At 55.5% G+C, this 26,604-nt stretch overlaps 1 protein-coding gene across 1 annotated transcript; it reads left to right on the top strand.

Annotated features, from left to right (window-relative positions):
* Nucleotides 1-11,273: 11,273 nt before the first annotated feature.
* Nucleotides 11,274-26,376, top strand: LOC138102422 (serine/threonine-protein kinase PAK 3-like). Its single transcript, XM_069000133.1, has 13 exons — nt 11,274-11,462; nt 11,539-11,568; nt 11,906-11,918; nt 12,094-12,178; nt 19,950-20,523; nt 20,720-20,779; nt 21,610-21,658; nt 22,682-22,791; nt 23,556-23,673; nt 24,069-24,168; nt 24,588-24,784; nt 25,698-25,835; nt 26,287-26,376. Exons 1-13 carry the CDS (start codon nt 11,401-11,403, stop codon nt 26,374-26,376), a joined length of 1,626 nt encoding a protein of 541 aa, XP_068856234.1. The 5' UTR covers nt 11,274-11,400.
* Nucleotides 26,377-26,604: the final 228 nt, after the last annotated feature.

Here is a 26,604-nt window from a genome sequence, read left to right on the forward strand (position 1 = left end):
CCCTTTTTTTTTTCATATTTTTAAACTTTTCATATTTTTAAACTTTAAATTTTTTTTCATATTTATGAGGGAAAGGGTCAGTTTTAAAGCTCTTCCGGTTTTGCAAAATGCAACCTACAGGTGAATATTGAAAAACCCATTCCAAAATTCTGCCATCACTAACAGCCACGCACACACATACACAAAAAAGCCCCAAAGCAATAAAGATTTTTGCTACTTCTTCCCCTAAGACTAAATATTGACTCTCAAACCTTTGGCCCAAATCCAACTGACAATATCAAAGTAGGATTATTAAGAAAACGCCTTCTAATGATGTAATCTTGTCACCAAAACTGTGGGAAGAACAAAAACTCTCCAACAACCTTTTAAGTGTATGAGGATCAAGGCTGAAGAAAATGAATGCAGAAGCTAAGTTTTTAGCAATATAATATTGAACATTTATTAGTAGAACAAAGGCAAATCACAGCCTGGGGCGCTTGGCAATGTTGCCAGAGGCGCCCTCCATTCATTTTACTGTGGGCTTAAGTACTCTCCTGAACTGTCACATATTCATTAACCCAGAAAGGAATTTACACTTCCCTCCCCTTTCCCCCTGTCCCGTTTCTGCCCCTTCCCCCAGCAGGACACCGCCTCAGTCCTCTGGATCGCTTCAGAACTGCAGACAGGCCCCCTCTCTCCGGTGCCTCCGCAGTCTCCAGCCTCATTTGCAGCTGCCAGTTCCCTTGGGCGGTGTGAGCTCTGATGAGGTAACAATCTTCCTGGGATGCATGCGGTTTATCTTCTTTGTTTCTCTAAGATGTCTTGGTTCCTGGCTCTGTAGTTTCTCAGCTCAGAAGACATTTGTTACCGTGTGTTTATTAATACATTTCTTAACATATTACAACTATTTCAAAGTTACAATTTACCTTAATCTTGTTCCTACCTTAACACTATTTCTACATAATCCATCATCACTTCTAAATGTTTGAATCATATATGCAAAAGACAACATTTATCATTCACTCATTTATCACACCAGGGTGAGGAATTCCAAACATGGATTCCTGGGGAGATAATTGAATATCTGCCCTGGGTCTGGCTCTTCTTCCTGCCAAAGCCAATGGCAGCAGCCGTACCCGTGGCATCTTGGTTTCTCCCAGCAGTTTCAGAAGGTGTTTCTTTATTTCCCCATTCATTCTTTCCACCCGACCCGAACTCTGGGGGTGCCAGGGCGTTTGGAGGTCCCAGTGTGTTCCTAAAGCAGCCAGAACAGCCTGAAGGGTCATTCCTGTAAAAATGAGTTCCCCTGTCTGTGTCCATTGCTTCCACAATCCCGTATCTTGGAATTGTTTGTTCCAAACATGCCTTAAGAACTGAGGCAGGGATTGCTGAAGCAGTTGGAAATGCTTCTGCCCCGCTGTGAGCTGCCATGCTGTTAGCAGAAGATATTGAAGCCTTCCTGCTCAGGGCATTTCAGTGCCAGGCTCTTCCAGGCACCCCCAGCTCGGCCCTTTGAGCTGAGCATGCGGGCGCTGAGCTGCGCTTTGTCTCCTTCCCTTTCCTTAAGAGCAGCGTGTCTTGTCACTCTTTTCCCTTCTGCTGCCCTTGAAGCCCCATCCCTAAACACCTTTTCTCCCTCAGGCCAGGGAATGTCTGGTAAATCTCTCCTAGGCCGGGTCTGGAGCTCTGTCACTTGGCTGCAGCCATGGGTTTCTTGCCAGCCCCGTGTCCAGGGCCGTTCAAACAGGAGGCTGGGTTCAACCCTTGCCCTGTCCTCAACTCTGAATCCTCCTGTTCCATCCAACAAGTTTCATTCTGTAAGAACCCAGCGCTGCTCATCCATTTAGAGGCTCCTTTGGTTAACAAAGCTTTACCTTGATGCCAGGCTGGAACAATCAGAGATTCTGCTGCTGTCAGTTTTCAGGCCTCAGTTCCCAATAAAGCCGGGGCTGCGCAATTCTGCAGACAATGAGGCCACTCTCTGGCCACTGGGTGAAACATTTGAGCCCAGGAATTCCTTTGGCATGGCCCTGATTAACATCCACATGCAATTCAAATGGTTTTTCCCTGTCTGGGAGGGTCAGGGCAGGAGGCTCAGTTAATCTGCTTTTGAAGCCTTGAAAATTGTGCTTTCCTTCTGGTGTCCATGATGGGGTTTCTTGCCTGGCAGGAGAGGAGTGTTGTAGGGAGAGATGCCTGGCTCCAGAAGCGCTGCCTTTAGCAGGGACTCAGTAAGAGGCTGTAACCCCTTCCTTGCCTCCCTTGGAACAGGGTATTGCTTTTAGACACCACTTGTCCTGGATGCTTCAGAGGGATATGGAGAGGCTCCATATCTAATTTTCCCTATTTCCCTGGGGCTGCCCACACTTCTGGGTTCCCTTCAGCAGAGGCCTTTGCAGACATCTGACACCAAGGTCCAGCAGCATTAGCGTCTGTATCTCCTTTGACAATATGAATTTGCATTCCCACTTCAGCCACCAAATCCCTTCCCAGTAAATTACAATCACAATTAGGAACAAACAGAAATTGATGCATTTCAAACCCATCCCCCACACGTACTAAGAGTGGTTGAATAAAACACCCCTGCTCATCTTTCCCACTTATTGCCTGAATAATGAAAGAACTTCTTGCCAATTTCCCTCCTTAGGTCTCAGATTCGGAGTGGATCGAGAGGCCCCTGTGTCCATCAGGAGCGGCCTCGTCTCGATCCAGACGCGCCCTGAATGTTCTCAAGGGCTCTGGTGCGGTGGGTCCTTGGTCTGCTGGGAGCTCTGCCAGCCCTGACAATCCATGTCCATGTGGGGTGGACTTGCTGGTGCTGAGGGTGCTGCTGTCTGTGCTTGCAGTGTCCTTCTGGCCTGCAGATGGACCCCTGATTCCTTGCCAGGGGCTGTTTGGGTGGGCTCTGCCGTGCCGAGGAGGGCAATGCCTGTGCCAGGTGCTTGTGGCCGCCGCCGTCCCCTGGGTGCTGGGGCCCCCTTGGGCCCTGTGGTTCATCCCTGGGGGGCTGTAGAAACTCTGCCATGGCCTTTGCCTTCACCTTGGCCTTTTGCTCATCCCTTCTTGCATTCCCCTGCTGAGCCTTTCTGGCCAAGTGCTGCAGGGGCTTCTTGTGCCTCTCCTGCAGCCCCCTCAGTGCCTGTGGGTGCTCATCCTCTGACAGCTGCTGAGCTTTCTGCAAAATCATTCGTTTCTCCCGTGACCCAAACAAGATCGATAAAAGAAAATCCTGATCCTTCCACATCCCGCAGCCTCCTGGGGGCCGGGGGCCACTGCCGGCCCTGCCTGGGGGGTGCTGGGGTCAGGCAGTGCCCGGCGCTGAGCCCCGGCTGCCCCACAGCCCCGGCCCGGCCCCACAGCTCCCCACAGGCCCCCAGCCCGTGCTGCCCTGTCCTGCTGCTCCCCACCACAGAGAAACACCCTGAAATCCTGACCTCCTTGTTTCCCTGTCCTGGAAAGCAGGAATAGAAGACATCTGGATCAGCTGGCAAATGTTGAGGATAAGATGCTGCTGAAAAATATCCCAGTCCTCACTTTTTTCTCTTCCTCCTCTTTTCCATCTTCCTTTTCCTTTCTTACCACATAGATTCCTCCTGCTGCTGTTTGCCTTAACCATATTCCTGCACACTCCCTTCAACCAATCCCTTCCCAGCACACCAACACCATCCGTCCCCTGTTGCTGAGACCCCTTCTCGACTTCCCTTTTTACCCCTGCTGGGTTTCCATGTCCTTAAGTACCTCTGGAAGAATGTTCAAACTGCGTCCTCAGCATTGTCCCCTTTTGTATAGGAAACGATGTCCATGGTTCTGTTCAGGCTTTGTTGTTGTTCTGGAAGTTGAGGAATTGAGCAGGAGCTTGGCTGAGCAGCAGTGTGTGTCAGTCAGTGCCATTTTGTGGAGCTGCTGGTTTGTGCTGTCACTTGCTTGTGTGCAAGTGCGTGTGGCTGTGTCCGAGCAGATTCAGAGCATGTGTTTGTAAGGAGGCGTTGGTGTTGTTGGTTCGCTGGGGGTGCCCGGTTTTCGGGACATCCCCCCTGGAGCAGGGTGTCCCCCCTTGGTGCAGGCGCGGCCCTCAGGCAGCGCTCAGCCAATCAGAAGGCGCGGCGCTGGTGAGTCAGCAGTTGCCAGGCAGAGCCGCAGCGCCCGGCGCTCCCCAGCTGGAGCCCACGTGTGGCCCGGCCTTGGCGCCCCCCGCCAGGGGAATTTGGGGAGGTGGGAGGGGGGGAGCGCCAAGGCCGGGCCGGGCCGTGCTGTGCTGGCAGAAGTGGCTGCGGCGGGGGCCGAGTGCGGGCAGGAGCGGCCGAGAGCCCAGCGCTGCCCCAGCCCGAGCTGCCGCAGCTGCATCGCTGCTCGTGCTGTGCGATCCGAGAGCTCTGGGGGGCAGAGCGAGCCAGGGCTGGGTGCTGGGCCTGGGGGGAGCAGGAGAAAGGCTGGAGCAGCAGGGCTGGAGACCAGAATGGTGAAACGATGGGCGTGGGAGCAGCAGGTGGGATTCTGCAGGAGGAGGAGTAGTGTGAGGAAGAGGAGTGTGAGGAAGAGTAGGGATACAGGAGGAGGAGCAGGAAGAGGAGGCACCGCAAGGTTCCAGCACTCGCTGTATCTGCAGCCTCCCCCCAGCCCCAGGAGCGTTGCCTCCCCCATCCAGCAGGTGATCAGGGAGGGGGATCCACGATTTTCCCGGGGGTGAATCTTGGTGTTTCTGAGGTTTCTTGGTTTCCATGTTGGTGCTTTGTTTTTTTTTTTGGTGGGGGCTGAATGTTTATATTTTGGAGGAGTTTTTGTCTGAATCTTGATGTTTTGGGAGTTTTTGGTATGCATCTTAATGTCTGGGGGACTTTTGGGCTGAATCTCTGTGTTTTTGAGATTTTTACAGACACAAGATGCCCGGTGATGGACTTGGGCAGGAGGAACCCCCAGCCCATGTCAGTCACCCCTTGTTTTTTCCCCAATCCAGGATTTGTCATTCCCAAGGCGTGGCTGAATGGAGGAGGAGGAAAAGCCCCGGAGATGCCGCACGAGGAGGGGCTGCAAACGCAGCCCAGAGAGATCCAAGGAGGAAAGAGCCCCCCTTGGCCAGGAAGGCAGCCGGAGATCCAGGGGGAGCTCGGAGCTGGGGGAGAAGCCTCAGGGTGGGGAGAAGCCCCACAAGTGCTTGGAATGTGGGATGGGCTTCAGATGGAACTCCTACTTGATCAGGCACCTGAGTATCCACACTGGGGAGTGGCCCTATGAGTGTGGGGAATGTGAGAAGGGCTTCATCAGCATCTCCCACCTGATCCACCACCAGGTGATCCACACTGGGGAACGACCCTATGAGTGCTTGCAGTGTGGGAAGAGCTTCGGGTGGAGCTCCAGCCTGAGGGTACACCATCTCATCCACACTGGGGAGAGGCCCTACGAGTGTTCTGAGTGTGGGAAGAGGTTTCAGAGGAGCTCCCACCTCCTCGTACATCAGCGCATTCACACGGATGAGAGGCCCTTCCGCTGCCCCGACTGTGGGAAGGGCTTCAAACGCAACTCCCACCTCATCACCCACCGGCGCATCCACACTGGGGAGAGGCCCTACGAGTGTCCCCAGTGTGGGAAGAGCTTCTCACAGAGCTCTCATTTGACCCGACACCAAGGGAGGCACCGCTAAGGGAAGCCCTGCGAGTGCCCCGAGTGCGGGAAGAGCTTCGTGCGCTGCTCCAGCTCCATCCCCCGTGGGAGGATCGGCATTGGATGATCCCCAGTGACCCCCGTTGGGCAGAGCCCTGGTGACCCCCGTTCCGGGTGATCCCTGCTGGGTGGGGGGAAGGTGTTGGAGAGATTTCTTTGCCTTCTCCTTGTGCTGCTGGGATTTGGTTGGGAATAAATTCCCTCCCTGTGCCCAGGCTGGCTCTGTTGTGCCCGTGCCGGTGCTCAGGGCGGGATCTCTCCCGGTCCTTCTCTTGACTCCTGGGCCTTTCCTTGTATTTCCTGTCCCTGTGCAGTAGCAGAGGGCAGGGACAGAGTATTTTTGGTGTCTTGTGGCATCCAGTAAAGGCCTGCTTAGTCCCAGGGGTTGTGAGGGTCTTGTGGGGGTCCTCCGTTTGCTTATTTAAACACACGGAAAGGGGGGAATTCCTTTTGTTCCAGCTCTCCTGCCTGAACGTGGGGGGACCTTGGAGGCTCCGGGCCCCGCCGGGTCAGGGCCCCTGCACCCCCTCCTTTCCCAACGCCGCAGCACAGACCCTGTGTCACTGCTGGGGGGGAACTGTCCCAGAGCCGCAGGCAGCTAAAGCCAGCCATGGAGTGCCACACAGCTAAACCCATCCGGCGCGGCTCCCTGGCACCGGCGGGTCCCTCTCCTCTCCACGCGGGGCCGGCAGAGCCAGCGGGAGCCGGCGGAGCCTCCTGTCTGCAGCCAGCACACTCCGCGCTGAACTGAAGAGGACACCACGCAGCCAGCAGCACAAAGGGAGCCAGGCTTTCTCCACCGTAGAGCCCGAACAAGAACACTCTTCAACGTGGCGGCTTCGGAGTCAGAGAGAAGAGAAAGTGAGTCCTGTGGGACGGAGCTGGAAATGGCGACGGGAGAAAAGAGGGCGGTGCCGCGATTCTCGTGCGCAGCTTAAAAAACTTCCTGCAGGCCGTGGTAAGAAACTGTAATATCACAAACTGTTTGGCTCTTTGATCCATTTGGAGTACTTGGAGGGATGGAAAGTTAACCTATGGCCCATGAAATTTATGAAAAGTGCCTATGCCAGGCTATATAGAAGTATTGAGAGGCTTTTAAAGACTTCCTGTCACGATAAAAAAAAACCCCTTTGTGTTCAGGACAAAGTAATTAATCCTTACAAAGACTAATAACCCCATGTGATGGCCCCTGTCTGGCAGTGTGAAGGAACGGTGAGATTTTTCAGGGCAGAGATGTTTTACACCACAGCAGATTGTTTCTTTCCGGGTGTGTCTGCTGTTGGTGGCACTTTGAGAACCACGTGATGCAGAAGAAAACCCTTTTTTCCTTAAGCATAACAAAGAGACTCTTCAAGAACTGCAACACTGACTAAAATCCCATGTTCTGCTTCTTTTCTGCGAGTTGGGTAAAAGGAGGGAAGTGCTGGAAGAGAGGGGAGGTTTGCTTTAATTTCTTGTTATTTCTTTTTACTTTTAATTCTGTTGGTAATAAACCTTTTCTTTGTACAGCAACTGTTTAAGTTTGAACCTGTTTTGCCTCGCAGCTCTCTAGTTTTCCTCAATATTTTCTTATTTTCCCCTTATGAAAAATAACAGATTTCGCGTGCTTGATGCTCAGCTGCGTCAAACCACGACAGGCAGAGCCCTGGTGCCCCCCGTCTGAGTGATCCATGTTTGGATCCAGTGTCCTGGGTTTGCATGGCCAGGCTTTGGAAATAGGGGGCCTCCAGGGTTGGCTTCCTTGAGCAGCTTCCAGAAGCTTCCCCCGTGTCCGGCTCCTGTTCCGCCCCGCCCCTGAAGGCGAGGGTAACCCAGGGTCTGGTTCATGGCTCCCCTGGGGCAGATTAGAGTGAAACAACAGTGAAAGATCTGTGTTCATAAATATATCTCTGTGGGGTTTATTTCAGAACAGTTTGGTTGCTGTGTGAAGGGGGTTTGGAGCCCTTTTGGTTACCACCTCCAGTAATATTAAAAGCATAAAAGTAACACTTAGGAAACGTGTAAGGGCAAAGAAAGTAGGAGAGTAGAAGGATACACAGTCAGCAGCCCTGGATCAGCAACAAAACTTTTGGTTTTGGTTGTTCCAATGTCGCTGTCCTTGGTGTAAGTGATGGTCCCAGGCTGGATCCCGTGGGGGGTGGGGAAGCCCCGGAAACTCCAAGTTCGGTGGGTTAATACAGGTTCAGGTTTGGGTGAACACCCAGGTACCTCCCCCGGGGGAGTTTTGCAGTGTCCGATGTCACACTGTGGATCCCGGGGCACTTTGGGGGCTCTGATGGTTTATGGCCCCTTCTAAGACATGGCCCTGCCCCTCCCGGCAGCGCAGCTGAGCCAGGCATGGCCCATGCGAAGGGATGGCAACCTCCAGGCCTCTGTGTGCATGTCCCGGGCCTGGCCCGGGCGGGTTCCCAGAGCTGGGCCAGTTGTGTAAGGGAGGGCGCTGCCCTGCTCCAAAGCCCTGTCCCACCTGGCCGGATCTGCTTCCCATCGGCCTCTGCCCTTCCCTGGCTCCAGGCCCGGCTCGTCCCCTCCGGGCTGGGTGTTCCCCCCCTGTGCCCCCGGGCGCTCCCTGTGCCCACGGCCAGCAAAGGCCCCGCTGCTGCTGCCGGTGGCCAATGGTTTGAGCCACTAACCCGGAACATTTCAGTCCCTCACAGCTCTGCACCCCAAAAGCCGAGAGGGATCAAAGGCGCCTCACAGCGACTCCATCCCACTGCAAACGGCTCAATTCCACCTCAAAACAACTCCATCCCACCTCCAAATTTTGGGGTATCCCCTGTGCCCAAACTGCTCCCAGTTGTAGATGTTCCTGTCCATGAACTTCACCCAGTTGTTGTCATCAAGGAAGTGCCAGTGGGCTTTTCCCCAGGAATGGAACACACCTGTGTGGGAGACAGGTCAGGGGGTGCCCCCCTCCAGCAGCCCCCAGCACCCCACAGTAGGTTGGGAGCTCAAGGGACCCCCCTGGACACCCCTTTCCCACCCCTCTCTGCCCCACGGCTGCCTCAGCACCAGCTGCTGGGTGGGGAGGAACCCCCCATGAGACCCCCAGGGAGGGACAGGGGTTTGGGGACCACCCCCGTGAGGTTCTGTCCCCCCGAGAGCCCCAGGGAACTGCTCAAGAGATCAAGTGATGGGGAAACGAAGGGACTCTCATGGGAAGCCCTTTCCTGCTGTCCCCCCGGCCCTTATCCCCCTCTCAGACACCTTTCCCACCGTCCCCGCGCCCCTCCCCACTCACCCAAGAGCTCCTCGCCCGCAGCCGGGGGCTCCCGGCACCCAGAGTGGGGTGACACGGGGGGGACACACGGGGGTCCCCATTGCCGATCCATCCCAGGGCCGGTTTTGCCCCTCCAATCTCACCCCCCCGTGAGGTTCCCCAGAGTCCCTCCCCAGTGTCCCCAATGAACGGGATCAGCCCGAACTGGGAAGCTTTACTGGGAACACTGGGAGCAGCCGGGCGGGGGCAGAGTGACAGCAGGGCTGGGGGGGACACACGACCCCCCCAAAATCATCGCGGGGATGGAGCGGGGGGTCCCGGCCGGGCCCGAGGCCACGGGGAGGGGCTGCGGCCACCGGCGGCTCAGGAGCTCTGTGGGCAGAGCAAAGGGGGTGACACCGGGCTGGGGGTCCCGGGGGGGCACACACGCTCTGGGGGAGGGGGGATGCGATCCCCGGGATCCCCCGTCACCTTCTCGAGCAAGTGAAAGCCGAGCCCCAGCGCCAGGAAGATGAAGCCCAACACGAAGTCCCCGATCCCCATCAGAATCTTGCTGCAGGCAGTGTCTGCTGGCATCTCTGGGGGTCCACAGGGGTCAGGACCTCTCTAAAACCCCCCCAGAGAGCCATCAGGACCCCCAAACCCCTCTTTTTTTCATCCCCTGTCTGTCCAGAATGCTGTTAAACCTTCTAGCACATGCCAAACCCACTCTCATCTCCTCCAGGACTCCACAAACCCCATCCCAGTTGCTCCCTGCCTTCCGAGGATCCCCCAAACCCTCTCCCAGCCCCTTTGCCAAGGCTAAAAAGAAGGGTGGCTCTTGATGGAATGCCCAACACCGAAAAACAGGACAAGAGATCGGCCTAGAAGCATAGACAGCTTTGGGTTGGGGTGTTCTGAGAGAAGTGAGCTGCCCTCGTGAGAGGGGAGTGGATTGAGGGCACTGGGGAGGCACTGGGAGGGCACTGGGAGCGACTGGGAATGGAGCGCGCGGCACTGGGAGGCCGAGTCCAGCACGGGGCACTCGGCGCTGCGGGTCTGCCTGGCAACTGATGAGTCATCAGAGAGACGCGCTCTGATTGGCTGAGGGGCGTCAGCGCCACGCAGGGCTGCGATGGACACGCGCGGGGGCACTGGGAGAGACTGGGATGGACTTGGATGGACTGGGATGGACTGGGATGGACTGGGAGAGCTCAGGGGAAGCTGGAAGGACAAGAGGCCCCGGGGATGGGCACCAGGGGGGCTGAGGGGCTCCAGGCTCATCCCCAGGGCAGGGCCCGAGGGGACTCGCTCTGCCCGACGTTCTGCACCTCTGCGGGCCTCGAGCAACGGGGCAACGATGTCGCGGTGGTGCCGGCAGAGCCTGTCCGCCAGAGCCCGTTTGTACCCCAGTCTGGCTGGATGGCTGTTCCAGCACTGCGCCTGTTTCTCCCCACACGGGCTGTCCCCCACAAACAGCCCCACATCGCTGGCGAGTGCAGTTGCTGCTCCCGCTGTCAGATGCTCCTCTGCACCAACCTCACCCACTCGGTGCCCTTAATGAAGTGACACTCGGACTTCATCATCCCCTGGAACACCCCTGTGTGTGCGGGACACAGCTCAGGGGGTGCCCCCCTGCAGCCCCCAGCACGCCCAGAGCTCCGGGAGCCACCCCGGATCCCCGCTCCGCACCCCCTGTGCCCCACGGCCGCCACGGGACCCTCCTGCCCGTGCTCTGACTTCCTCTTTTCCACCCTTCTCCCTATATCAGTTAAATTGATGACACCAAAATAATAACAGCAGGAGAATGAGAAGGAAAAGAAGACCCTTAAAACACCCTCCCCCTCCTGCCTCCTTCCCAGAGGCTGTGGGGGCATCTCTGCATCCGGCACCTCCATCTTTGGAGCTGCCAGGAATTGGCTCTGCCAGACATGGAGGAAGCTTCCAGATCCTTCTCTCAGAAGACACCTCTGAACCAAACCCTGCTACCAAAAACTGGGCTGTGCAAGCCCAATAGAGCCCCATAACTGGGGACCCAGGTATCCAGGAGCTCAGCTGCACCCCAAAATGGGGATGGAGATGTCCAGGGGCTCAGCTTTGCCCAAAAACGAGGCCCCAGCTGAGGGCATTCTCTGCTTGGCTGAGTGCTGCCTGAGGGCTGGGGCTGCAGCAAGGGGGGGGACACCCTCCTCCAGCAGGGATGTCCGGAAAATGGGGGACCCCCACATGCCCCTCGCAACCCCCAGGGCTGGGCTGGCCCTGCCTGGATGCCGGGAGACACCAAAACCGCTCTGTCCCTGCCCTCTGCTACTGCACAGGGACAGGAAATACAAGGAAAGGCCCAGGAGCTGAGAGAAGGACCGGGAGAGATCCCGCCCTGAGCACCGGCACGGGCACAACACACCCAGCCTGGGCACAGGGAGGGAATTTATTACCAACCAAATCCCAGCAGCACAAGGAGAAGGCAAAGAAATCTCTCCAACACCTTCCCCCCACCCAGCGCGGATCACCCGGAACGGGGGTCACCAGGGCTCTGCCCCACGGGGGTCACTGGGGATCATCCAATGCCGACCCTCCCACGGGGGATGGAGCTGGAGCAGCGCACGAAGCTCTTCCCGCACTCGGGACACTCGCAGGGCTTCCCTTAGCGGTGCCTGTGTTGGTGTTGGGTCAAGTTTGAGCTGCTGGAGAAGCTCTTCCCACACTCGGGACACTCATAGGGCCTCTCCCCGGTGTGGATGCGCCGGTGCCTGATGAGGGAGGAGTTGCGTTTGAAGCCCTTCCCGCAGTCGGGGCAGCGGAAGGGCCTCTCATCCGTGTGAATGCGCTGATGTTTGAGGAGATCGGAGCTGCTCGGAAACCTCTTCCCACACTCAGAACACTCGTAGGGCCTCTCCCCAGTGTGGCTGAGCTGGTGTGTCCTCAGGCTGGAGCTCCATCCGAAGCTCTTCCCACACTGCAAGCACTCATAGGGCCGTTCCCCTGTGTGGATCACCTGGTGCTGGATCAGCTGGGAGCTGCTGATGAAGCCCTTCCCACACTCCCCACACTCATAGGGCCTCTCCCCAGTGTGGATCCTCTGGTGCCTGATCAGGTTGGAACTCCACCTGAAGCCCATCCCACATTCCAAGCACTTGTGGGGCTTCTCCCCACCCTGAGGCTTCTCCCCCAGCTCCGAGCTCCCCCTGGATCTCCGGCTGCCTTCCCGGCACAGGGGGGCTCTTTCCTCCTTGGATCTCTCTGGGCTGCGTTTGCAGCCCCTCCTCGTGGAGCATCTCCGGGGCTTTTCCTCCTCCTCCATCCAGCCACACCTTGGGAATGACAAATCCTGGATTGGGGAAAAAACAAGGGGTGACCGACATGGGCTGGGGGTTCCTCCTGCCCAGGTCCATCACCAGGCATCTTGTGTCTGTAAAAATCTCAAAAACACAGAGACTCAGCCCAAAAGTCCCCCAGACATCAAGACACAGACCAAAAACTCCCAAAACATCAAGATTCAGACAAAACCCCCTCCAAAATATAAACATTCAGCCCCCACAAAAAAAACCCAAAGCACCAACATGGAGCCCAAGAAACCTCAGAAACACCAAGATTCACCCCCGGGAAAATTACGGATCCCCCTCCCTGATCACCCGCTGGATCAACACTCCTGGGGCTGGGGGGAGGCTGCAGATACAGCGAGTGCTGGAACCTTGCGGTGCCTCCTCTTCCTGCTCCTCCTCCTCCTCCTGTATCCCTACTCTTCGTCACACTCCTCTTCCTCACACTACTCCTCCTCCTGCAGAATCCCACCTGCTGCTCCCACGCCCATCGTTTCACCATTCTGGTCTCCAGCCCTGCTCCTCCAGCCTTTCTCCTGCTCCCCCCAGGCCCAGCACCCAGCCCTGGCTCGCTCTGCCCCCCAGAGCTCTCGGATCGCACAGCACGAGCAGCGATGCAGCTGCGGCAGCTCGGGCTGGGGCAGCGCTGGGCTCTCGGCCGCTCCTGCCCGCACTCGGCCCCCGCCGCAGCCACTTCTGCCAGCACAGCACGGCCCGGCCCGGCCTTGGCGCTCCCCCCCTCCCACCTCCCCAAATTCCCCTGGCGGGGGGCGCCAAGGCCGGGCCACACGTGGGCTCCAGCTGGGGAGCGCCGGGCGCTGCGGCTCTGCCTGGCAACTGCTGACTCACCAGCGCCGCGCCTTCTGATTGGCTGAGCGCTGCCTGAGGGCCGCGCCTGCACCAAGGGGGGACACCCTGCTCCAGGGGGGATGTCCCGAAAACCGGGCACCCCCAGCGAACCAACAACACCAACGCCTCCTTACAAACACATGCTCTGAATCTGCTCGGACACAGCCACACGCACCTGCACACAAGCAAGTGACAGCACAAACCAGCAGCTCCACAAAATGGCACTGACTGACACACACTGCTGCTCAGCCAAGCTCCTGCTCAATTCCTCAACTTCCAGAACAACAACAAAGCCTGAACAGAACCAGGGACATCGTTTCCTATACAAAAGGGGACAATGTTGAGGCAGTTTGCACATTCTCCCAGAGCTAATTAAGGACATGGACACCCAGCACGGGTAAAAAGGGAAGTCGAGAAGGGGTCTCAGCAACAGGGGACGGATGGTGTTGGTGTGCTGGGAAGGGATTGGTTGAAGGGAGTGTGCAGGAATATGGTTAAGGCAAACAGCAGCAGGAGGAATCTATGTGGTAAGAAATGAAAAGGAAGATGGAAAAGAGGAGGAAGAGAAAAAAGTGAGGACAGGGATGCTTTTCAGCACCATCTTATCCTCAAAATTTCTTTGATTACTCAGGCAATAAGTGGGAAAGATGAGCAGGTGCGTTTTATTCAACCACTATCAGTAGATGTGGGGGATGGGTTTGAAATGCATCAATTTCTCTTTGCTCCTAATTGTGATTGCAATTTACTGCGAAGGCATTTGGTGGCTGAAGTGGGAATGCAAATTCATATTGTCAAAGGAGATACAGACGCTAATGCTGCTGGACCTTGGTGTCAGATGTCTGCAAAGGCCTCTGCTGAAGGGAACCCAGAAGTGTGGGCAGTCCCAGGGAAATTGGGAAAATCAGATATGGAGCCTCTCCAAATTCCTCTGAAGCATCCAGGACAAGTGGTGTCTAAAAGCAATACCCTGTTCCAAGGGAGGCAAGGAAGGGGTTACAGCCTCTTACTGAGTCCCTGCTAAAGGCAGCGCTTCTGGAGCCAGGCATCTCTCCCTACAACACTCCTCTCCTGCCAGGCAAGAAACCCCATCATGGACACCAGAAGGAAAGCACAATTTTCAAGGCTTCAAAAGCAGATTAACTGAGCCTCCTGCCCTGGCCCTCCCACACAGGGAAAAACCATTTGAATTGCATGTGGATGTTAATCAGGGCCATGCCAAAGGAATTCCTGGGCTCAAATGTTTCACCCAGTGGCCAGAGAGTGGCCTCATTGTCTGCAGAATTGTGCAGCCCCGGCTTTAATGGGAACTGAGGCCTGAAAACTGACAGCAGCAGAATCTCTCATTGTTCAAGCCTGGCATCAAGGTAAAGCTTTGTTAACCAAAGGAGCCTCTAAATGGATGAGCAGGGTTCGGTTCTTACAGAATGAAACTTGTTGGATGGAACAGGAGGATTCAGAGTTGAGGACAGGGCAAGGGTTGAACCCAGCCTCCTGTTTGAACGGCCCTGGACACGGGGCTGGCAAGAAACCCATGGCTGCAGCCAAGTGACAGAGCTCCAGAGCCGGCCTAGGAGAGATTGACCAGACATTCCCTGGCCTGAGGGAGAAAAGGTGTTTAGGGATGGGGCTGCAAGGGCAGCAGAAGGGAAAAGAGTGACAAGACACGCTGCTCTTAAGGAAAGGGAAGGAGACAAAGCGCAGCTCAGCGCCCGCATGCTCAGCTCAAAGGGCCCAGCTGGGGGTGCTTGGAAGAGCCTGGCACTGAAATGCCCTGAGCAGGAAGGCTTCAATATCTTCTGCTAACAGCATGGCAGCTCGCAGCGGGGCAGAAGCATTTCCAACTGCTTCAGCAATCCCTGCATCAGTTCTTAAGGCATGTTTGGAACAAACAATTCCAAGATATGGGATTGTGGAAGCAATGGACTCAGACAGGGGAACTCATTTTACAGGAATGACCCTTCAGGCCGTTCTGGCTGCTTTAGGAACACAGTGGGACCTCCAAACGCCCTGGCACCCCCAGAGTTCGGGTCGGGTAGAAACAATGAATGGGGAAATAAAGAAACACCTTCTGAAGCTGCTGAGAGAAACCAAGACGCCACGGGTACGGCTGCTGCCATTGGCTTTGGCAAGAAGAAGAGCCAGACTCAGGGCAGATATTCAATTATCTCCCCTGGAACTGATGTTTCCAATTCCCCACCCGGATCATTCCCGACTTAGTGGGGGTGGAGATAAGGGATGTCTGTTTCAAGCAGTCTGTGGCCAGAATCCTGTCTCTTCTGAAAGCTCTTCCACAGGAAGCTCGGCTGGCACAGACCCTGCCTTGGGACTTTGCTGCCCACAGCATCCAACCAGGACATCGGGTCCTGCCTGAGGAGTGCAAAGAAGCACCACTGGTGGCCAAGGGCGTGGCCCATTCCAAGTGTCCCCGAGCACAGAAACAGCCGCCAGCACAGCTGAACACGGGGGGACCCCTCAGCCTCGCCTCAAGCTCTCGGAAGCCCCGCGGATTTGCACTCCCCGGCTGCAGGAGGAGCAGGCCAGGCCGCCACTGCCCCTGCACAGAAGGGGCCGCAGCAGCAGCCAGGGCTCCACAGCGGGGCAAGCCCCGGGGGCTGCCCACAGATCCTCTGCTGAAATTGTCTGGCTGGGCACCTCCTCTGGCATCTCCAGGCACTGGGGGCCAATACTCGCTGGCACCGGGCGAGCTTCAGAGCTTTCTGTGCCTGCACTCGCCACAGCTGCTGCGGGAGACAGCGGGAGAATTCCACTCTGGCTCTCAGTTACACTCACACTCTGGGCTGGGCGGGATTCGATTGCTGGAAAATAGACCAAGTTCAGAAGTGTTTTAAAAGTTTATTTCTCTACTCAGGCTTGCTTTGCCTCTGCCTTGGCGAAAGGAATTTTAAAGTGTTTCTTAAGGGATGTTACAGCACTCAGCAGAGATGAGCTTAACATCTCAACAGACTGGGAACAGCCCAAAAGATACCCAAAAGATAACGCCCATCAACAAAACATCAACGCCCATCAGCAAACATCAAGGAACAGCTGCCCCAGACACTGCCCCCGGCACAGCTGGAGACCCCTGCTCTGGAAAAGGCTGAGAAGGAAATCAAGGAGTGTGGACCTAATGAACATCAGAGGCCAAGCAATCCGGGGCCAATAGGAAACCAAATACTAAGAACTACCCAACTTGGAACCAATGAACATGAAACCTACGGATTTCGATGGGTTTAGACTGCATCAAGGTGAGGAAAAATAGACTAAAACTCGTGTGCCATGGAATGATTTTCTCTGCACACCCGGGCTCTGTGTGGATGAAATGATTTCTGTTGCACATCCTGGCCACAATGAAAGTAATGCCTTGATCCTCTAACACTAAAAAGGTCGTTGGAGAGTTTTTGTTCTTCCCGCAGTTTCTGTGACAGGATTACACCATTAGAATGTTCTTTCTTAATAATTCTACTTTGATATTGTCAGTTGGGTTTGGGCCAGGGGTGTGAGAGTCAATTTTTAGTCTGAGGAGAAGAACCAAAAATCTTTACTGCTTTGGATTTTTCTGTGTATGTGTGTGCGTGTCTGTTAGTGATGGCAGAATTTTGGAATGGGTTTCTCGATGTTCACCTGTAGGCTGCACTTTGCAAAACTGGAAGAGCTTTAAAACTGACCCTTTTCCTCATAAACAGTTAAAAAATATTTTTAAAAAAAGGGGAAAAAAAAGCCGCTTTTGGGGGGGCCCATAGGTGAGCCACCTGATGGTTGCCCTGGAAGAGAAGCTTCCTTCCAGGCAGCCAGCAGAGGAGCTTTAGAAATGCAAATTAACTCTGCTGCGGGAAGTGTGCACAATGTCCCAGGCTCTCCTTGCCTGCCAGAGGAATTGGGCTGATTCCCTCTGCCCCTCACCCCCAAGCTCTGCCTCCCTGCACAGACGGAATTTTCATCGCTAAAGGCAGAGCCCACACTGAGCATCTCGGACTCTGCAACAGAAATCCCTGAAGCTGCAAAGGAAAACAGCAAACGGAGAATGTTGGGAGAACTTCACTCACAAAAGCGGGGGGGAATCATCCCTCTCCCCACTCCAACATCTGCTGGCACTGTCTGGGTTATACAGGGTGCGTTTGACCACTGGGCTGCTTTTGCTGCCACAAGGTCAGCGAAATCACTTGGGAATCCAAGGATGTGATGCTTTCATCAGAGAAAAGAGGTCAATTGATGCATCCCTGGCATTTCTGGGAGCACCCAAAAATGGGGAAAAGATGAACGGCCACCAGAACAAATCCTACAACACCATGGAGCAGCCCCTGGGAACCCAAACGAATTCATACCAGGTGCCAGAGAAGCCATTGATCATTTCAATGCATCATTAGATTACAAGCTGTCCTCCAAATCATAACCAAGCACACAGCTCCAGCTCCTGACCTTCTCACCCACCAATCCACTCCCATGAGCAACGCCACATTTCAACCTGGGATGGCATCAGATTCTCTCTCAGCAGAAGGACCAGGAGGTTGTGGAAAATTAAAGGACTCAAAGTGCTCTTGGCAAAGAGATGGCCAAGGAAAAGTGGGGAAACAGAGAACAAAGGAAATAAAACTTCACAGAGCCATGAATATCGGATGTTATACAAAGTGGGGGTGCACATTAAGGGGCACATGCAGCAGGCGCATCGGGAAGTCTGTACCTTCCAAGGACCTCAGCCACTGCGGAAAGGGACACGGAGATGCAGCCGGCGAAATCGGCATAAAAAGGAGGCTGCGTCCTCCAACACTTGGACAGAGCCCACGGGAAATGCCCCGTGGCCTCTCCCTTGCTCCAGGAATAAAGTTCCTTTTACAGGACTCCTCCGGCTCCTCTGGGGACACAAACCTCTGGCCACGGGAACTTTCCCGCACACTCCCGCCGACGGGGCAGCCACCTCTGTCCTACCCACAGCAGCCGGGACGAGCCAGCGCTGCTCCGGCACCGGCTCCTGCCGAGGCAGCAGCGGCAAGGAGAGCGCGGGCAGCCGCTCCCGCAGCGCCCTCACGCCAGGGCGAACACGGCGCCCACACGGCACAACGAACCCGCCCCAGCCCCCTGCCGCCCCCTCCGCCCGCAGCCAGCGCCGAGCCCCGCCAGAACCGAGCGCGGCTCCCACCTGCGCTGGGGCCGCCTCCGAGCTCCGCCGCCGCCTCACCGGGCTCCGGCCGCCGCCGCCGCTCCCGGGCCCGCACAGACGCTCCGCCAATGGCGCCTCTGCTGCGCCACGGCCGCCCTGCCGGCGGCTCCGGGCCCGGGCTGCTCCCCGCTCCGACCAATCAGCGCGCCAGAACCACGACTGACGGCAGCACCGCCCAATCGCAGCGAGGGGCGGGCTCTGCACACGGCCCAGCCTCGCCCCGCGCTCCCAGCGCCCCCCGGGCTGCGTGAGGGGAAAGCCGCAGCTGAGGAACAGCCCTGGAACGGGCCCGGCCCGAGCCGCCATTCAGCTGAGAAGGGAAACAAAGCTCTCCGCTGCTCCCGGCCCGACTTGCCCAGCCCTGCGTGTTGGCTGCCTCCGGCTCCTTGGGAAGCCCTGCAGCCTCCCGACTCCCGCCCCTAATTCGGAGCATCAGTGCATGGCTTTGATTTCGTTGTTCAGGCTTGGCTATGGGCTGTCCTTGTCTGCTGCATTTTCTGGGTTCCTCTTGGATGCTTTGAGCAACAGGCTGTGCCCCGGGAGGATCCTTTGTGCTCCTTTGTGACAGAGGAGAACCTTCCAGGCGGTTCTTGCGGGAGCTGCTGCTGTGATGTCACGGGAACGCTGCCGCGTCCTCGCCGTGTTCCCGTTGCTGTGGGCACGGAGCCCTCAGTGTCCAGAGCGGCTCTGGGCGCCCGCTGGTTGCCGGAGGATCCTCCTGCCCGAGGCATTCTCAGCAGCCAGCCCAGCCCCTGCCGGGTGTCCTTCTGTGCTTGCAGGGGTACAGTCTGCCACGTGTGCAGCACGGCCAAAATGATCCAGCAAGCGGTTGCTGCAGTTTGCACTCTGTACTCTGTGGCTTATTCGGGGTATTTTTTAGCCCACTTGGCACGTAAGTCGAGGTTTTCCCTGGGTGCAGCTTCGGTGCCTTCGGGCTTGCTGTGTGCTTTCTGTTCTCCCACTGGCACTGAGCTGCCTTTGTAACCAAATTGCCATTAAGACACCGCTGGTTTGGGAGAGCTCCTGCCAGCAGCTGCAGCTGAAAAAGGGGGTGTCTGCAGCCAGCGGGGCGTGCACAGCATTTGCAATGGAGCCGGGGGGGTTCTGTTCCCTCAAGCGCAGAGTCTGTGCCAGCGGAGCCTGGAACTCCCTGCGTTGGCTGCTGCAGCCAAGAGCTGACACAGCCCAGGATTCTGTGCTGTTCTCTTGCTTGCTGTGCGAAGGGACTGTGGCTCCTGGAGGGATGTTGTGGAAGCAAAATGCTCTCTCGGGGTGTCCTTGCTCCGTGGGAGTTCCCACCACGGGCAGGTTTTTCCTAACAGCATCTGGTTCGTGTTGCCTGTCCCGTTGCAGGGCACCTCACGCGTGGATCCCGAGCAGCTCCTCCTTCGGTGAGTGGGAAAGGAACCTTTGGTGGTCGGAATTGTGCAGAGAGTTGTGAGCTTGGCGTGTGGCAGTCGAGCGCCAGCCTGGGAGGCTGAAGGAAAGTTCCTGCCAGTGTCTTTGCAGCAGCAGCAGCAGCAAAGGGATCCCTGGCACTTTTCTCCTTCTCTGCTGAAGAGCTTTTGAAGAGCTGCAGGTCTGGTTTTGCAGGCAGAAGATTGCTTGCTGGCTTTAGCCACGGTGGAATATGGAATGCCCAGCAATAAGTGGCAATGTCGACTTTAGCCCCTTCCTAGTTTGAACAGCTCTGAATCCCATTTCTGCTTAGTGCGGCTGGATGTGTAGCTGAGGATAAATAAGGCGATAACTGAGATAGAACTTCCCGTCCCTCACGCTATCATCTGTCCACAGGGCACACAAGCAGCATCAGCTCCTCCTCTGGCTCCCTGTGCTTCCAAAGAGGAGGCCAAAGAGGAGGAAGACAGCAGTGAACTTCCTGCTGTTCTGGGGGATGATGGTGAACTTCCCTCTGTCCCGGGAGATGAGGGCAAACATCCCACGGTCTGGGAATACAACAGTGAAGCTCCTGTGGTGTGGGGCGAGGATGGTGGACATCACCTGGTGTGGGACGAGGACAGCGAGGCTCCAGTGCCATGGGACAAGGACGACGGAAATCTCCCAGCGTGGGACAAGGACAGAGGACATCCTGTGATTTGGGAAGAGGAGGCTGCAATTCTCCCAGCATGGGAAGAGGACAGCAAACATCCCATGGCTTGGAAAGAAGATCAGGAACCTGCTGCATTTTGGGAAGAGGATGGGGAACCTCCCTCTGCTTGGGAAGAGGACACTGAACCTCCCTCTGCTGCGGGATCCTGGGCTGAACATTCTGACAGCAGCACAGCCCTGCAGCCAGAGGGCAGAGAGGAGTGGTGCCTGATGCAGCTGAGTACGTCTGCTGTGCTGCTGTGTGCCAGAGCAGGGTGCTGCGTGTGTGTCTCAGCATCAGCTGCACCCAGGCTTGCTGTGCAGCTGAATGTCACAGAGTCATTTATTGTCCTTGCCCAGCTGAGAGCAAGGGGCTCCCGGCCCCAGGGAGTGGGGCTGCATTTTGGCCCTGCTGCAAGGCGGGGTCTCCATCTGGGAGGGAGCGTCTTCCATGTGGTTTCTTTCAGGGAGCACCGTGAGCGTGGGGGAGCCTGCCGAGAAATACCTGGAACTGGAGCAGGTTGGCCAAGGGTAAGTGCACGGCAGTTACTTCTGCACAAGCAGGGGCCAGGTATTTGCTGGTGCAGGATCAAGTGAGAAGCCAGGCAAGCTGCAAACAGCTTCAGACACTGGGCCACGATCCTGCTGTCTCTCAGTCCTGATCAGAATTGGTAACTGTGCTCAGAAGGCACCGTCAGAGGCCCCTGAGGCCGGCAGTGTCCTGCCTGCAGCAAGGAGCAGGACCTGGAAGATCTTCTGTCCCTGGAATTTGATTACCTGAAAGAGCAGCTCACCATCTGGTGACTGTCAGAAAACAGTTCTCAAGAAGATTCCTTTCAAATATTTTGCTTCCAAAAATATCCACCGGTCAGGATTATCAACATAACAGTTTAGAAACAGAAACCAGAGATGAACTAATAAGTGCCCTTTTCAGCACAGGTAGTAAGCCCCGTACATTCAGTAACAGACACAGAGCTGCTGCACTGGGGGGGAAAATGCATCAGCTGCCTGATGGCAGGGCCCTTGTGGATCCTGTAGCTCATAGGCAGGAAATGGAAAAGGATGAAATACATTCTTTTCCAGTTCTTTAGATATCCGCTCCCACCCTAGGTTTTGGACTAAAGTAATTCAGTGTGGACATTTGGGATTTGCTCCAGCCCTTTTCCTTCATGTTGGGCCCCAGTTTTGTCTCACACACCTTGCGTGGCACAGGGCTGGTGGCTGCTGCGCTGCTGTTTGAAGGGTCGATGCACCCAGGTGTTTTGTAAACGCTGCAGGCAGCAGAGATCTCCTGTCTGGGCTGGCTTTCACTCCCCAGGCCTAAAGCGCTGCTTCTTTCTTCTCTGCTGTTCTGTCTCCAGGGCTTTCGGAACCGTTTATAAAGGACTCGACAGGGCCACTGGAGGAGAGGTCAGTGTCACCACGCCCAGCGCGTCGGGCAGCTCTCGAGGGCTTTCCCCTCTGCTGGGAGCTGTGGCTGCAGCTTTGGGGGGCCAGCAGAGCTTTCCTGCACAGGCTGTTCCTCTGAAGGCACAGCAGTGTCAGCCTGCAGAGCACGGCTGGGACAGACTTGAGTCTTCTGAAGTGCCCAAAGGAATGCAAGGAGGGCAGCGGTGTCTGTCAGAGCAGGACACGCTGGCTTGGTCTTCATATCTGAAAACATCAGTGCATCAGCTGGTGGAGGCTGAGGCCTAATTTATCTTCATCCCAGCCTCGGACAGGAACACTGTTTAGCAGTTTTTCCATCCTGCGTTTCATCTTCCAAGAGTACCTCAAGACCTAATGAGGGAGTGATCCTGCTTGGGATCAGTTTGGGGTTTTAGTCCTACTGCAGCTGTTCCCAGAGAGAGGGAGAGGAATGAGAAGATGGATGTGCAGAGCAAAGCTCTCTCCTAAACCCTGCAGCTGTGTTTGGGTCTGGTGTCAGTGACAGCCCATGACAGGGATCATCTGAGCAATGTTTGTGCGTGTTTGCTCTGTTGTGCAATCCCAAACAGAGCAGTTGTGTTTGAAATCATGACCAAATCCCCCAGGATTGCTAAAGGGTTCCCGGCTGTTTTGCTCTGTTTTCACAGAAGCAGAATTACTTCCTGCTTGCAAAATGTGTTTGAATGATAATGAGAGTGGTGGTAAACTAAGGCGGTTTGAGAAGACTGCAGGTGCAGAGAATGCTGTGAGAGCTTTGAGGCTGAGAGCTGAGGGCCCATTTCTGCAGAGCTTCCAAGGCCAAATGTCTCTGGCCCTGTGTCCTGTAAGCAGCCCCGCAGCGAGCAGAGAAATGGGCTGTGGGAATGTCACTTGCTGAGCCCGGGTGTCCCATCCCAAGGCAGTTTGGCACAGCCCGGCTCCGTCGCTCCACAAAGACTCGCTCCGTGTTTGCTGCGGCCTCCTGCCCCAGACTCCTGCAGTTCAAGGGCTGCAATGTCCTTTCAGGTGGCCATAAAGAAAATGAGTCTCAGAGGGCAGAACGGGGAACGAGCTGTGAATGAGATCCTGGTCCTGAAGGACAAGAAGAACCCCAACATTGTCAGCTTTTTGGACAGGTGAGTGCTTCAGCTCTTATCCCGTGCACGGGCCCTGCGTTAATCTCTCCTGGCATCCGCAGTCTGTAGCCTGTTTTGAAAAAGCCTCACCCGGCCGTAGCTTCCCAAAACAACAGCCTGTGAGTTCACTCCCTCCATGTGCTTTTGTTGCTTTGGTTTGGTTTTTCCTTCAAGCTGACCCAGTTTTCTGGGTCTTATGACAAGTGCTGATAAACCCTGTCAGAAATTATTTCCCTTGGCTTCTCCTTCCCAACTCTTTTCCATTGCTGCAGATGCCAGGAAGACCAGGTTCTTGTTTCCAGAAATGCCTCATGTGCCCATTTTGCAATGGCCTTGCCTGTTTCTGAAGGGACTTTCTGCAACGTTTTCCAAACACTTGACCACTTTGTCCTAAGTGCTGCACAGCCTCCTGCCCTGGATAACGCTGGAAGTTGTGTTGCCTTGTTCTGGAAGGAACGGTGGAACTGCTGAGTTCAGATGCTGAACCAGCTGAGGGCAAGTGTTGTGGTTCCACATTGATCTGGGCTGCTGCTAAACTGCATTTTTCACCTGCTTGCCATCTAAGGCCTCTCCTTTCCCACAGGCGTCTCCTTCTCCTTTAGACTGTGCAGATCCCAAGGACTGTGCAGCCTGGCAGGAATGTCTCTGCATCGGATTCTGTCCTCATTTACAAGTGACCTGGAAACAAAACTCCACTCAAGGCTTTTCCATGGGTAAATTGAGCAGTGCATGTTCATGTCCACGCCATTGTTTGCCTCTTCCAGCTTCCTTGTTGATGAAGATCTCTGGCTGGTGATGGAATACATGGATGGAGGAACTTTGCAGGACATTGTCAGACAGACACGCATGGCTGAAGGAGAGATGGCAGCTGTCAGTCGGGAGGTGAGGGATCCTGCTCGTGCTTCCCATGGCTTGGACACAATGCTCCTTCCAAGCAGGGCCTGAGAACAGGAGTGGCTCCATGCTCAGAGCTTTGTTTCTGTGTTGTTTTTATGAGCTGGAGAAGAAAGAGCCTCTGAAGTGAACGGCCTGCCAGTGTCACTGCACTTCCACTCTGCTCTTGTCCTCTTTCCTGCTGTTGTGGGACTCTCTGTCTTTTTTGATTTGATTTGCTGTTCTCAGCTTTGCCTTGAACCATTTGCCCGGAGCTTGTCTGCACTGCACTCCTGGCCTGGCACAGCAAAGCTGCTGCTGGCAGAATTCTAAACTGTCCTTTCTTGTGTGATTGTGTATTCCGGCCATGGATTTCCACCCTCGTGTTTCTTGCTCTCTCTCAGTGTCTGCAGGGCCTGGATTTCCTCCACTCAAACCGGGTGATCCACAGAGATCTGAAGAGCTCCAACATCCTTCTGGCAACGGACGGCTCTGTCAAGCTGGGTGGGTGTTCCTGGTCAGGCACGGCGCTCCCGGGCTGTGGGTGTGGGGCTGCTTCCCAGTGACGGCCAGAGCCCCACAAGTGCTGCTGGTGGCGGTGCCCGGCCCCTGCTGCCAGCTGAGAGCGGCTGCCCCATGCAGAGAGCTCAGGAGAGGAGCAGGGTGTCAGCAGTGGCTTTGCTCTGGATATGGCCCTTGCAGAGGGGCGGGAGTTGGAATCTGAAGCTTCAAGGGAATCACTAAAAGCCACTGCATGAAAGCTGAGAGTTCCTTTAAGGGTCCACTTCCATCTTGCCTTGGCTACAGCCCTGCGGACTTTTCCAGCTGGATTCAGCAGTGCATTCTCAGACTGAGAGTGGGCAATCTTTGTGCTTGGTTTCCTCATTCCAGCTGCCTTTGACAGTGTTTGTTTCTGTCCTCAGCTGATTTTGGCCTCTGCGCTCAGCTCAGCCCTGAGCAGGAGCAGTGCAGCTCCATGGTGGGCACTGCTCACTGGATGGCCCCAGAGGTTGTGACCAGTTCTCCTTATGGCCCCAAGGTGGACATCTGGTCCTTGGGCATTGTGACCATCGAGATGGTGGAAGGAGAACCTCCTTACTTCAAGCACACGGCGGCCATGGTAAGAGGCAAATTTCCCAGAGTTTGCAGAGGCCTGTGAGCACAGTGGGACCCCGCCCTGGGCGGAGCAGCTGGAGGGCTCTGCCCATCGGGAAGGGAATTCACAGAGGACTCCAGCCTGAGCACAGACAAATATTCTGCAGTCTCCAGAATTTGCTTTGGGTTTTAAGTTTTTGCAGCTCTTCTGTCTGCGAGGATGACCTGAAAAGATGAAGCCAGAGCATCAGCTCTAATCTTATCTTGCAGAAAACCCCAGACCAACCCCAAACCCCACACCCAAACCCAACAAGTTTTCTGAAGGAGTTCCTGAAAGAGGTTCTGCGAGATGAACTTCCCCTGACTCTTCTCACTGGGAAACTTGTCTAAAACATGAAGATGATTGTTTAACATCCCCATAGTCTAACATATTTCTTTCCTAGCCCAAGCTACTTTCTCCATGTCACCAAGGCTGAGCTTTCAGCAACCCAAACCTCGGGTTCCTTGCCTGGCAGTTTCTGGGATGGAACATCTTGAATGCATTTACTTGAGTGTCAGTGGCACTGCAGGGATGCATTTGATGTAAGAATCCTTGGAAATACCACAGGCAGACCCCAGTGACTCTTGCAAATGGCCTGTAAAGCTGGTGTCCGTATTTGGAGAAGCAAAATGGGCTATTTCTGATGGAGGTTCCAACTAACAAAGTCAGCCAATGACATTGGCTCTCAAGGCAAGATCATCTGGATGTTGGAATGGCTGTGGCTGCAGCAGCGTTTGGCTTTTTTGGTTGGCATAGAAGAATGAGCTCTGAGCAGCATCTCTGCCAGGGAGGAAAGTGTCCCTGGAGACTGGGGCTGAGAAACCGGGGTCGCTGTGAGCACTCGTGGGTGTGAAGGAAGCTGGCAGAGCTTTTTCAGAAGTGTTTGCTTTTTGCGCAGGCTCGCTGTCTGATCCGGCAGAACGGGACCCCGCAGCTGCAGGAGCCCAGGCGCCTGTCGGCTCTGCTGCGGGACTTCCTGGAGTGCAGCCTGGAGCCGGACGAGGAGCGGCGCTGGTCTGCCCAGGAGCTGCTGCAGGTGGATGCGAAGCGGCTGCAGGGGAAAGAGCAGCGCAAGGGAGGGGTTTTCTCGTGGGGCCCCCTCCAATAGTGTCCAGTCTCGCTGCTTTTCACATGCAAAGCCAGCAGAATCCTCGCCTGGTTTGGCTTGGCAGGGTCCTTTGCAGGTCATCTGGACCAGGTGCCCCGCAAGGAGCAGGGACATCTTCAAGCAGATCAGGTGGCCCAGAGCCCTGCTTGACCTGAGCCTGGATGTTTCCAGGGAGGAGGCACCTCCCACATCTCTGGGCACCCTCTGCCAGTGTTTCCCCATGCTTCTGATAAAAAAATTCTGCCTCAGATCTAATCTGAGCCTGCTTCCCTCTCCTGAGTTTCAAACCATTCCCCTTTGTCCTGATGCAACAGAGCCTGTGAGGAACTTGACTTGGGAAAGTAACAGTTGATTTCTTTCTTTTTCATCCTTTGGGCAGCACCCATTTTTATCATCAGCCAAGCCTCTCTCCAGCCTGAGCCCTCTGATCGCTGCAGCAAAGCAATTGAAGGAGCAGTGGAGGATGTGAAGCACCTGGGGCCAGCTTTTTGTTATAGTAGTTAGGACAAGTGGATAGTTACGGTAGTTAGCACTGCTAGTTAGTTATGGTGGTTAGGACAGCCTGGTAGTTATGGCAGTTTTTTGAATAAAAGCTCTGTTAAACCTCAAGTCCCTTGACGTGACCCTTCCTTGTCCCCCCGTGACTCAGCTGCCCGGAGCAATGCGAGGGGAGAGCGGGCCCAGCCTTGCCCAGAGC

The sequence above is a fragment of the Aphelocoma coerulescens genome, unplaced genomic scaffold, assembly GCF_041296385.1.
Source record: "Aphelocoma coerulescens isolate FSJ_1873_10779 unplaced genomic scaffold, UR_Acoe_1.0 HiC_scaffold_75, whole genome shotgun sequence".
NCBI lineage: Eukaryota > Metazoa > Chordata > Aves > Passeriformes > Corvidae > Aphelocoma > Aphelocoma coerulescens.